Here is an 11,380-nt window from a genome sequence, read left to right as displayed (position 1 = left end):
TGGAAAGACCAAGCTGAAAGCAGAATTCATATTTACATCAATTTTGGTATTTCACATTATTCTGCTGACGGGAGGAGGTTTTACTGGTAGCACAGGACTAAGTTCTTGCAACATGGCTAAATACATATACAAGTTCAGTGTAAAACAAATTCAAACAGATATGGCAGGGTGGGAAGTTCAATCTGTGGGAGTGTCACAAAATAGATCTTTTGCTCTTCCGCATCAAGACGTACTAGTTGAGGTAAATTGTTTGGGTTGCCTCAGAGGTATAATGAGCACAACCCACCATGTGGCCCAAGGGAAGACTGTCCACACTCTTCAGATTGGTTTTACTTTAGAGTTTTCTTTCTCTTTCCTAGCCTAGCAAGATAATTCCGAAATACTTGAAGGATTGGTCGTTTAAATTCTTAAAGAGACAAGACAGATTAAAACCCAATGCTCAATGCTGCTGCTCAACTTTAAGTCATCCTCCACTGTTAGTTTGACAGTATGAATTCAGTGAAAATACAAAAAACTGCACAAAGTGTAACCTGATGTTTTATTTATTTTTTAAAATCAACCATCAGTATAGCATTTCCAAGAAAACATGTGCTAGCACACTTTTATGGAAATATGGCAGAAAAACCAAAGTCACAAAAGTTGCAAAAACCAACTGTTTAACTAGTGTATCAATACCATGTCTTGACCAAAGTATATTTTCTGACTAGTAAGTCAATAGTGATTGGACGATTTCTTGTAGGTTGCATATGTTGCTTTACACAACAAGAAGCTATTTAACCATATGCGCCAGCATCAGCTCCAAAAGACGAATATCTTGACTAAGAATTCCTCATCCAGTCTGAACAAAGTTGTGACTGACTTGTCATTCCTCCAATTATAACTGCTCTGACAAGATTGTCACCCTGTTATTGTAACATTTATCGGATCACATAGGTCCTATGTGATACCCAGTAGCAATGCGCCAGGTCTTTAATTGAGCACGTCAATAGTGGCTTAAGACTTAAGAAATGATTTTCTACCCAGTGCAATGCATTCAATTGCATCAAAACATAATCTGACAATTCATCTATGGCTACACTGGAATGTCTGTCCATACGTTTGACCTTCAATGTAAACTAGGAACAGTGTTACTCTCAATCTGCACCTCAGTGTAAACATTTACGTTGGATACTCACGCCTGCCTCTTTGTGAAAGACTTTTAATTATTATGTCGTCTTTACAAATACTATGACCTGGCTCATCTTTCCTGAATCTCATTCATTGCATTTTAAAGTAGGGAATATAAACAAAGGTTTATGCAGCGCATCAATATTAAACTGTACAAGATTCGAGAATACAAGAGCAGATGGAAGTCTGTTTTGTGTCTCAAAATGGTCCTCTCAGTTTGTGGTAGAGGTAACATGTTCAGAAAAGGCAGATGGGTTGTAAAAAAATGTCCATCCTCCTTCGTTAAGCTATTGCCTTGGCTTCAGGAAGGAAAGCCTCCCAAAACTTGATAAGCTGGAATAGAAATAGGACGAGAAGAATGACAAGACGGTTTACAATACGGAATAAAACAATGAAAGCCAAATGCAGTCATTTAGTGGTAACAATGTGCAATAAATGATTGATGTTATTACCCTTTGCTTAGACTGAAGCATCGACTCCAAATATTTGATGATCTGGGCCTTCAAGTCCTTGTTTTTTTCTTTCTACAAATACAAAAGTGGATGAATTCAATTTTTCTATTCCTTGCTAATTAAAAATAATGCTGTTTCTGACCATTAAAGCAAGTCAATTGAAACACTTACCTCAAACCTGAGAACCTCCTTGCGCACCGTCATGCAGATTCTGTCAAAATCGCTCTCGTGTTGTGTAACTGTAGCCTCCCACTGCGCACACGCCGACAACACACAATGAAATCAGTGATGACACAGCATATATGCTATTCACAAGTCATAGACACAACTTGTTTGTGTGCGTACCTCAGCGATCTCCTCCTTGGCCTGCTGCAGTTTGTCCGGCTTGTTGGCCCACAGGAGCTTTGCCTCCACCTCTCTCTTCTTCTGGAGTGCACTTTGAGCCTCCTGCCATCGCTGCCACGCCCGCATGCGTTGGTCAAAACAGCCCTGTGGACGGCCAGAGAGTGGTTGACAAAAGCCAACGTGACACCTAATATCCAAGAACCGGTTTGAAAATGGCAAAGTAATCTTTCATAGCAACACTACAGTACACAATACACTGACAAAGGTTGGAAAACCAAACCTTTATTTTCACTTTTTCTGGATGAGTTAGTTTTGTTTATTTATATGCTTCCTGAGCCTATGGCAAAGTCTTCATAGACTGCCCAGTTGTCTTACCCGCACAGCACCCAGCAAACGGATGTAGTCAGCCAGCACTTCGGCAAAAATGAAGAAGTCACTGGAAGCCTGCTCCTGATGCAGCTGCTCCATTTTGTCCTCGACCTCTGCCAGCTGGGAAAGTGCCCGGGACAAAGCGGTGTTTTCTTCAGAGTTCCCCAGCATGGCCATACTTTTGGCAAATACTGCCGTGTTTCCGCATAGCTCTGGTGTGGGTGAGAACATCCGTGTAATTCTCAGAAGACTGACGTGAAACATCTGGGCACCCCCCCTCCCCTCTATTTTTTTTTTTTAACTCTGTTGACCCTTTTTAATGAATTCCTGACAAGAAATGCAGATGTGTCTCACCCTTTCTGTGATTGACCAACGAGTCCACCACAGCATGGAGCTTCCTTAACTGTTGCTCCTCGTTCTCCACCTCCTGCAACTTATCCTCAAACCACTGAAAAAGAAGACAAGTCTCAAAACTAAGTCAGAAATGAATCTCATATTTCAACAAGTGCCAACAGGGAAAAAATGTTTGATGCAAAACAGAAGTTCAAGTACAAGTCAGTCTAGAAAGTTCCAACCCCATTATGTTCAATATTGATGCTAGTGTAAGACGAGCTGGCTTTGGATGAGTGGCGGTGTTAATAAAAACATTGATTTATAACGCACTTTACATTTGACACCAAATGTCAAAGTGCTACAGTGCAAACAAGACCGTTGGTGGTAATAACCCTCATGGCTCACTCACTGGCCAATTGCGGGGCACACACAGCTATAATTTTGCAATTTATCATCAATGAACCGACCGAACATGCATCGTTTTGGAATACGGGCTGGAGCTAGCGAATCTGCCCAAGCTGAGCACATACAAATTCAAATCGCCATTGTACTCTCTGCAGTAAATGTCTTGCGATGTATTATTTTTTGACTTGTATTAATATTTCTTTTTGTAATTTGTCAGCAACTCCAACCGCCCCGATGCCGAATGTTTTCTGCCCTAATGGTTGTAGCGGCGCAGCTATGCCCCAACCGGGAATGCATATTAACGACCGGACGGGAATATTTGTCAGCATGCAGGTTCAGTTCCCACTCAGTGACAGTGAGTCAGTCTCAATGTGCCCTGTAAGTGGACGACGACCAGCCCCGGCTTGAGTCTGCCTATTGCCTCAAGTCAGCTGGGATAGGCTTCAGTTTCCCAACAACCATCAACAGAATTAGCTGTTGTAAAAATGGATGGGTACACGTAAAAGTACTTCTCATTCTTTCTTACTACTATATAGCCAGTGTTATTTTTAGAATGGGATAGTTCTTGACATGTACTTAGCAGTGACACAATTTGGGACCTTTGCACAATATACTGAAATTCAGGCTCTCTTTACCATAACCACTAAATGAGTAATGAATAATTTTGGACTTTTGACACTGATCTAAGCTTGTGGTTCAAGTGATGAGGTGTTTTCACCTCTAAATAAAGCTATTCACATCTACACACCACATCCCCTTACAGTGTCGGATTCGTTCATCTTGATGGTCATCTTGTTGACAGCTTCTGATGCCTTATTGATCATTTTAAGGAAGCCAGCTCCACTCAGCGCCTGCGTGTTTGATGCTCTGGGTAACTGAAAAGACAAGCACATAGATTCTCCACTTTCAAAGTCCATCATTCTAAGAGACAAAAAAGGAGGAGAGCATGTCAAAGAACCCTCACGTCTTCTCTTTCCAAGAATTCTCGCACATCGGGATCTTGTAACAGTAAAGGGTGAGCCACAACTCTCTGCAGATACCTGCAAAACGAGAACACATCAGTTGAAACAAGACCCAGAGCGCACACAACAATGAAAACAGCATACTCTTTATATGCCCTTCAATAAAACCACTATCAAACGTGTGCACATCTTGCCTCTCCAGAGCGGCTCGTCGTCTCTCCACAAATTCTACTGATGATGGGTCATCCATCCCCACTTTCACTTTGGTCATTCCTGTCAATAGAATTCTCACTCAATTGATGGTACACATCACTCATATTTTGTTTACATAATCTGCACTGAGCTAATCGATCTGGAAGGGGCAGCTACCTTGATTTAAGCATTCCCATTGTGGGAAGTCATGTTTAATAGGTTAAAGAAGGTTTGATGTTTTGGGGTTACTAAAAGAAGCAAAGGTGACATGGATGACGCTAATTTAAGGGAAATAAAGCACAAATAAAGCAAACTAGCACTGTGACAAAGCTGCTTTTCAACATCAATATCATCTAATCAAAAGAAGGCCCACCTACAACACTTTTCTCTGGTGGCAGTGGAATGATGCATCCATGAAGTGACTGTTTGACTGACAGCTTCTCATAGAGTCCCAGGAAGTCACTGAAGCGCCTCCTCACAGAGAAGGTCCTATTTCGAAACATGGGCAAGGAGGTCTGGAGGGCCACACAAAGATACTTTGTTCAAGATATTTATTACACACTACTTGAAGTCAGAAACATAGTCATAGAGCTACAAACCCTTGTAGATACTCTGTAGGCCATATACGCATTCATGCCATCACCTGGGAGAATGGAAAGAAAGCAAATTGGATGCGGAAAAACAAACATTTGCTGAGACTTGCTGAAAGGTCACTATTTCACACGCAGAAATAAATAGTCTTAAAAAAAAAAACACTGACCGACTTTCTCGGGGTTGGTGACAGCCACATCCACGTCAAAAGTATCCTTTTCCTCTTCCTCCTCCAACTGCAAACATGTGCTGTCAGTTTCCAGTTCTTAAAATACATTTGCCAATTTAAGCACATAACTGGAGAGTGGGCACTGGGAAAGCGTGTTGGCAATTAATTTTTCCCGCTATCCTGCAGGGCTGAGGCCTGTACCTGTTCCAAGGAGGGGGCTGGCATGTCGGCAGGACTCGGAGAAAACGAGGAGATTGGACGTGAGCCAGAGGAGCTGAAGATCTCTTTTTGGCCAAAGCTGCCAGACTTGTCCGTGCTTAGTTGGGCATCTGTGGAAAGAAAATTGGTATTTTTCTCTTGCCAGAAAATACAGACGAGATTCATTCATTGAACTCTGTTCAATGACAAAACAAAACACGTTCAGAAAAAAATTCCATAATATTTAGTGCATGCCTTAAGGTAGTTTTACACGGCACTTGGCACACTGTTAACTACGGTTGACCAACCCGTTCAATGTCTGTGCTGTTGATTAATGACAGGCATTGCACATCCTTCTTTCCTTTCATGTGTTTTTGCTTTAATTACAGCATTTGTTACATAGTGGGTAGATCATTGGCTACTCCTGGAAAAACTAACGCGAGCCGTCTACAAATAAAGGACAAAAACAGTCTTTAGTGTCCAACTGCATTGGACAGCAATTTTGAAAGACGAAAATAAAAAACCCTTTCAGAAGATGACACAGTGCACTTCTATACACTACCAAAATATATTCTATTCCTAACACATAATTGGATTTGCTAAGGCATGCCCGAACAAAAGTGGATGACTAGTTATGTTGTGCGATGTCATATTCATCAGCTTTGAAGCAGCTGCAAGTGTTGTTCCTGATAAAAATGCAACGAGATCCGCACATAAAAGTATCCCTGCAGCTACACATTACCCGGTGGGACAAACTGTAATTAATACTTGTGCGACAGTCAAAAAAAGTGAGCATTACTATTTTTCTTGAGGCTAAATACTTTGATACAGCTCTTGCATTGGAACTCATTAACCATGCAGGTGAACTAGGCAGAGAATGTGATCATGAATGAACAAAAGATTTTACGTCACCTTGACTTCATCTGCACCGCAAGTCGGTTGGAGAGTAAATGTTTGGTAGACTGTCACATTTAGTACTTCTATACACCCACATTCCGGCAGGCTCTATTCACGTGCTGACAAGTGTGTATGGCTCAACAAGAATTACAATGGTAATAAAGTTCATCATCAGCATTTTTCATTCAATTGGCTGGAGCAATTGAATGCACACTTTAAGCACCGCAGGCTATGCTCCTTCAGAATATGACTATTTATCTTTTGCTTAGGAAATTCATGTCCAATTATCTAAATAACTATACAACGGTCTGCTCGGAATACAAATTTCATTTCAGAGGTGTGAATTGCCTGCCATCTCAAATTAATAATTAGTTGGGCTGAACAAACAATCAAATTAAAAAAGACAGACAATTTCAAATTGCCAAGTGTGCAATGTTACAAGGCACATATTTTAAGTTTGAATCATTTTATGGCATACCACCAAAGAGAAAATGTGACAAAAAGTGTTCGCACGGCAATTATAAAACCTCTTGCTCTAACAGAATATACTTTATTTGTGCTGTCTGTCATTAAGTCAATGGCATAGATAGATGGACAAAGATGCATGACTTGTTATAAATTCTGTAAATAATTTCACTTTACAATTAAATGAAATTTTGTAATTTTTTGCAGCATCACTGTGTGAATCATTGACTGATAGAGCATTCCATACATGAGGTAACTCAATGTACTACACATACTGTAATGAAAAGTACATTCTAAAGCAGTTGCAGGGTTTAGCAAGGTGAAGAAATAAAAGAAAAGTAGATATAAATAATAAAATACTTAGCAAGAAAATAGTTTTGGGTAACTTATTATTAAAATGCTTTGAAAGACAATCATAGGCATAGTTTTTACCTGGATGGAAAAAAAATAGCCCTATTAGTCTTCTTTTTTCATCTTTGTTCATTAATATTCTTCACTTTGATAATTAAGAATACCAGCAAATCCTGGAACCGAGAAAAATAATGCCTTTTAAGGGTGATTCATTTAACATATAAAGACTCCACCAGGGTAGATACTCTGATCTAGGACCTGTTCCACCATCTCACCATAACCACTCATATTTTCGCACGCAAATCCAATCACAACTAATTAAGACAATAAGCAATACATACAGATAGTTAAAATTGATGACACAGGTAAAAATATTTTAGATTTTTCTCTTCATCCACATGGACAAAACTTCATTAGAACATCTTCAGTTTGCTCAGAATGCCAATTTTTGTCTCAAGCCCATAGATTGAGCCACATCACTCTTATTTTCTAAAATGTCCCTCTTTACCTCATCCTTGCAGCCTCTGTGATCATTTTAGGATTCAGTCCAAATTTTAACTGAACCACATACCGCTGATCGGTCAAGCGCCTCCATACTTTGTGGATTACGTGTTTTATTGTCCTGCAAGGTAAAGCCTATGGCCTTTGTCTGAATGTTCCTCAAAAGAGATCAAAAACTAAATGTGATGCAGCGTTGCAGTACTTCGAGGTCAGCCCATTTGTGGAATGAACTTCCTTCAGAAGTGAGAGAAGCCTCTTCTGTGATTTTAAGATGCAGTTCTGATTATTTTTGCTTTGAATAATTTGTCCTTGTAATAACTGTGAGCTGTTGTGGCTCATAAACGTAAACAACTATTTCTTCAACTACGCAAAGGTCATTGTGAGTCCTGTCTGTAAACTGAGAAATGCAAGGAAAAGAAAATAGACTTGTCGTGACATTGATTAGTGAAACCAACATCACCTTTTTTGTCTTCTCATTTTTTTAAATATAATATCAATTGTAAGTATAGGGTGGGCTTTTACCGGCAAACAGATCGTCGTCCTCGTCAGAGTGGACTCCGTTGGACTGGGCGCTGGTGCGGCTGCTTGCATCGCCGGAGGGGAGCTCGCCACCTCGCTGATATACTCCGCGATTCATGGATTTATTAGTCTGCACACAGGTGTTCATCTATGTCAAGCGAAGAAAGACATTCTGAAAGCGACGCTGTAGAAACGTGGATATTGTGGAGGTCGGCCCTCTGTGAATCAAAGCCATCAGAAACCACCAAAGCCAAAGTTAAAGAGTTCGAGCCCACACGTATCATGGGAAGTTCATCTGAGGTAACCACATCAATCGGTCGCGGCCCTGGCTTGGATTTTTGATTACATTTACACTGTGTCACGTGGACTACCACGATTATCATCATTGGCAACATAGCAGATATATTATTTTACTTTGCAAAAATGAGAGAAGTCAAGATTGAGACAAGTCAGCTAGCTAAGCATAGCTGCATCCAGTTATCAATGACTGGGCAACTTGGGTAAAAAAGGACACGTAAACTTACATTATTGACGAAAATATCTTCTCCCTCGTCACTGTCTCCATCTACCAAGTCAGACAGTCCCTCTTCTGGCTCGTCGTTTGCAGGGAAAGGAGGAGGATTACGAGACGAGTCGGACGCCATTTTCTTTGCTGTGAGGGTCGATGACGTCACTGAGGCAGACGGCGAGGTGCAAGTTGTTGGAGCGACCTCTGCTGGTTGTAATGGCACATTACCAGAAGACTCAATTTGATAGTTCCATGCACTTGACTGGTCCTTGCGTGATGCATTGAGATGAACCAATATGTATTTGAAAAGTTTTTAGTGGCTGTCTTACATAAACGTGGAAAAACACTGATGAAAACATCATTTGATGGAAAATTCGGTTGACCGTGGCTGTGAGCTGCAAGAATCTCCCATCAAAACTGTCAATACCACAAGGTTTAGTACATTTAAAGTTTAAAATCGTTTTGTCAAGCTCATATCACTTTCAATTCAAAGTTGCAATCCTTATCTACGATGAAGTTTTTTTTAACGATGGAATCAGAAATGTTACTGCACCCAGGCAACACATTCTTATACTAATCACTTTATTAACGAAATAATGATTAAACTAGCTTGCAATATCAAATGGTTTTGTTATATTACCGTCAATTTCCAGAAATCCACATTTTATTCATTCATGCCAATCACCTTTTAAGTGTTTCCATAACCTTTTCCCATGTTTTTGCAATATATAATTTAGTTTTGTCTGTTCATTTTGGTGATTTTGTTCCAATGATCTGTAAACTTACCAATTCCCTGCATTTGTTTTGATACATTACCATACTTTATCAGAAAAACTGTTTCATGCAGCATCTGGTTCATTATCAATCCAGGGGGCTTTAACTGATCGAACGGACAACATTTTAATTGGAACATGTTTATCACAGATATCAGTAAATTACTTCATAAAAATGAATAATGCAACATCTGTGTGTGAGGAGTCCAGAACATTTTGCCAGTTTACTTGACATTTATGAAATCTTTTAGGTTTTATAAAAAAAATGTAAATGTGATTTTAGGTCCAGATTTGGGAAGATGTACCTAATGTGGTGGCCAGTGCTACAACAATTGCACACGTTGTCTATTTGGCCTTGTTGGATATTTGCGCTGAAATAAAACATGAAATGTTTATTTTGTTAGTATTCATATTAGCTTGTATACATACAAAAAAAAAATTCTCCCAGACATGTTTTTCACGTTTTCTTAAAAAGCCACCGATTTTTTTTCTACAGAAAGCAAAGAAATCTCTGTACATGAACAAGCAACAACATAATTCCTCACCATGAGCTGCAAAATCAACACTCGCCTGCTCAAATTTGTATCATTTCTGGAGCAGGAAAAAAATAATCAATTTAAAAAATAAAATAAAACAAGACCAGCTGCCTGCTGCTTTACCTAGAGGACAACTACACTACACAAACAGCATTTGATATTCAAAACACAAGATATGTAAGAAATTTACTTTCCAAAAACTGTGAAAAAGTGCAATACAGGTTTCAACTGTTAACAACTCAATAGATAATTTCCCAAATGGAGTCCGGCCCTTATTTATTTATTTTAACTTCCATCTTTGTTTTGTTTTTGATCAAACGTCCCCCCATCTTTGTTTTGTTTTTGATCAAACATCCCCCCGTACCCCCAAATAAAAAAAAAGAGAAGATTTGTATCCATGATTTAAAATCTCCCACACTAATAATGACATTCATGATAATGGATATGTGAGAAACATCCCAAAAATTGAGTTTGCAAATGATGATGATAAATTTCTTTGGGTAACAGAATGATAGGAAAGTAGACTTGACATCAGGCTTGTAACTAGCCTTTTTTTCTTCTTACAAAAATGATGAGTCCCGTTCTAAAGGCCAACATGTCTTTCACGTATAATAGAACCATAATGTTGCACTCGAGGGGCCACCGGGAATGAGTGTAAACACCACGACACACTCACGTTGTAAAAAAAGACAACTGGTCTATTGTAGGTGATTGTTTGACTGCAGTATAAGTGTGAGTGTGCCAGGAAGGGGAGGGGGTTGTGGGGACAGCACCCTGAGTCCAAGTCAACTTAACCTTCCAACCTGCAGACACGGCAGTAAGGCTTTTAGAAAGGAGACCCCGCTGGAAAGAAAACTTGCAAAATGTTAGAACTCCTTTGTGACACTTTCCTTTCGAATCAAAAAAATGATGCAATTAAAAAAAATAAAAACAACACATGTACATGTTTATAAGGATACTTATGTAAAAAATAAAGAATACAATAAGGTAGAAAACAATACAATCGAGGTACAAGGGGATACAAACATACATGACTAAATGTCGGATAATGTTGGGTTGTAAAGAAGGCGGATGTCCAATGTTCACTTCACTGAAACTGCCCAATAGATATACAAAACGCACAAAAGAAACACAGAGACAGCATGGACCAACATCAATACTAGCATGTCGTTGGACTTTTGACAGACGTGCATCGTCATGTGGCACCGAACAAACAAAACATGTTTGTATTTTTGCTGAGGACGTAAGATCACAATCATTTGACCGAGTTCATTGTCTCCGACAATGGTTCTTCATAAAAACATGAAGCGCCATGGCCATCTCCTTCCTGAGATTGAGAAAGGTGAGCCAAAAAAGTTCCTAGGAGTTTTTTTTTCTTTGCAGGACGAAAAGTGTTGGGGGGTTGGGGGTCCCACAGAAGTCATTTTGTGTGTCCATGGGCCACTTGCTCCCAAATGTTGTTTTTTTTAACTTTCCTGTGCCAATGGTTTATCTGTATGGAGTGTAGTGTGTGTGCGCGTGTGTGTGCGCGTGTGTGTGTGTGTAAGCTCATGGTGCTGTGGTGATGGCATTGAGGTCCTTCATGAGGCCCTCCAAGTGGGCCATCTCCTCGGTCAGCTCATCTGGTTCGTAACTCTGAGGGAGAGG

At 39.8% G+C, this 11,380-nt stretch overlaps 2 protein-coding genes and 1 long non-coding RNA gene across 10 annotated transcripts in view; 1 reads left to right on the top strand and 2 right to left on the bottom strand.

The window, feature by feature from the left end:
* Positions 1–524: 524 nt before the first annotated feature.
* On the bottom strand, positions 525–8,593 carry LOC133153074 (sorting nexin-1-like). 2 transcript variants are annotated; one of them, XM_061277127.1, is made up of 15 exons: positions 8,441–8,593; positions 7,920–8,064; positions 5,187–5,314; positions 4,986–5,052; positions 4,825–4,868; positions 4,599–4,740; positions 4,228–4,306; positions 4,036–4,111; positions 3,833–3,946; positions 2,688–2,781; positions 2,340–2,545; positions 1,965–2,108; positions 1,791–1,871; positions 1,620–1,691; positions 525–1,500 (listed from the first exon to the last, which is right to left on the bottom strand). In XM_061277127.1, exons 1-15 carry the CDS (start codon positions 8,558–8,560, stop codon positions 1,450–1,452), a joined length of 1,563 nt encoding a protein of 520 aa, XP_061133111.1. In that variant the 5' UTR covers positions 8,561–8,593; the 3' UTR covers positions 525–1,449. The 2 variants fall into 2 exon arrangements, with proteins under 2 accessions (XP_061133111.1, XP_061133112.1); XM_061277128.1 differs by having other exon boundaries at positions 7,920–8,046; positions 8,441–8,576.
* On the top strand, positions 8,040–9,590 carry LOC133153076 (uncharacterized). 2 transcript variants are annotated; one of them, XR_009714243.1, is made up of 2 exons: positions 8,040–8,216; positions 8,524–9,590. It is a non-coding gene; the product is annotated as an uncharacterized LOC133153076 (long non-coding RNA). The 2 variants fall into 2 exon arrangements; XR_009714244.1 differs by having other exon boundaries at positions 8,494–9,590.
* Positions 9,570–11,380, bottom strand: part of neo1a (neogenin 1a) — a 141,997-nt gene continuing 140,186 nt past the window's right edge. For all 6 annotated transcript variants that reach the window (XM_061277124.1, XM_061277120.1, XM_061277121.1 and 3 more), the window contains one exon: positions 9,570–11,368. In XM_061277124.1, the coding sequence (XP_061133108.1) occupies positions 11,282–11,368 (87 nt within the window). In that variant the 3' untranslated portion in view covers positions 9,570–11,281. The remainder of the gene's footprint in view (positions 11,369–11,380) is intronic.

This window comes from Syngnathus typhle, linkage group LG4 (assembly GCF_033458585.1).
Source record: "Syngnathus typhle isolate RoL2023-S1 ecotype Sweden linkage group LG4, RoL_Styp_1.0, whole genome shotgun sequence".
Taxonomy (NCBI): domain Eukaryota; kingdom Metazoa; phylum Chordata; class Actinopteri; order Syngnathiformes; family Syngnathidae; genus Syngnathus; species Syngnathus typhle.
Note: the sequence above shows the minus strand (reverse complement) of the source record. Positions and strands in the feature narration are given on the sequence as shown.

What these genes read in the sequence shown, in the direction of transcription:
- LOC133153074 (XM_061277127.1), bottom strand. Translation starts at nt 8,560, where the DNA reads ATGGCGTCCGACTCGTCTCGTAATCCTCCTCCTTTCCCTGCAAACGAC. An exon ending in AAGATATTTTCGTCAATAAT is followed by an intron (nt 8,065 to 8,440) that starts GTAAGTTTACGT and finishes CGCTTGACATAG; the next exon opens with ATGAACACCTGTGTGCAGAC. An exon ending in CCTACAGAGTATCTACAAGG is followed by an intron (nt 4,741 to 4,824) that starts GTTTGTAGCTCT and finishes GTGGCCCTCCAG; the next exon opens with ACCTCCTTGCCCATGTTTCG.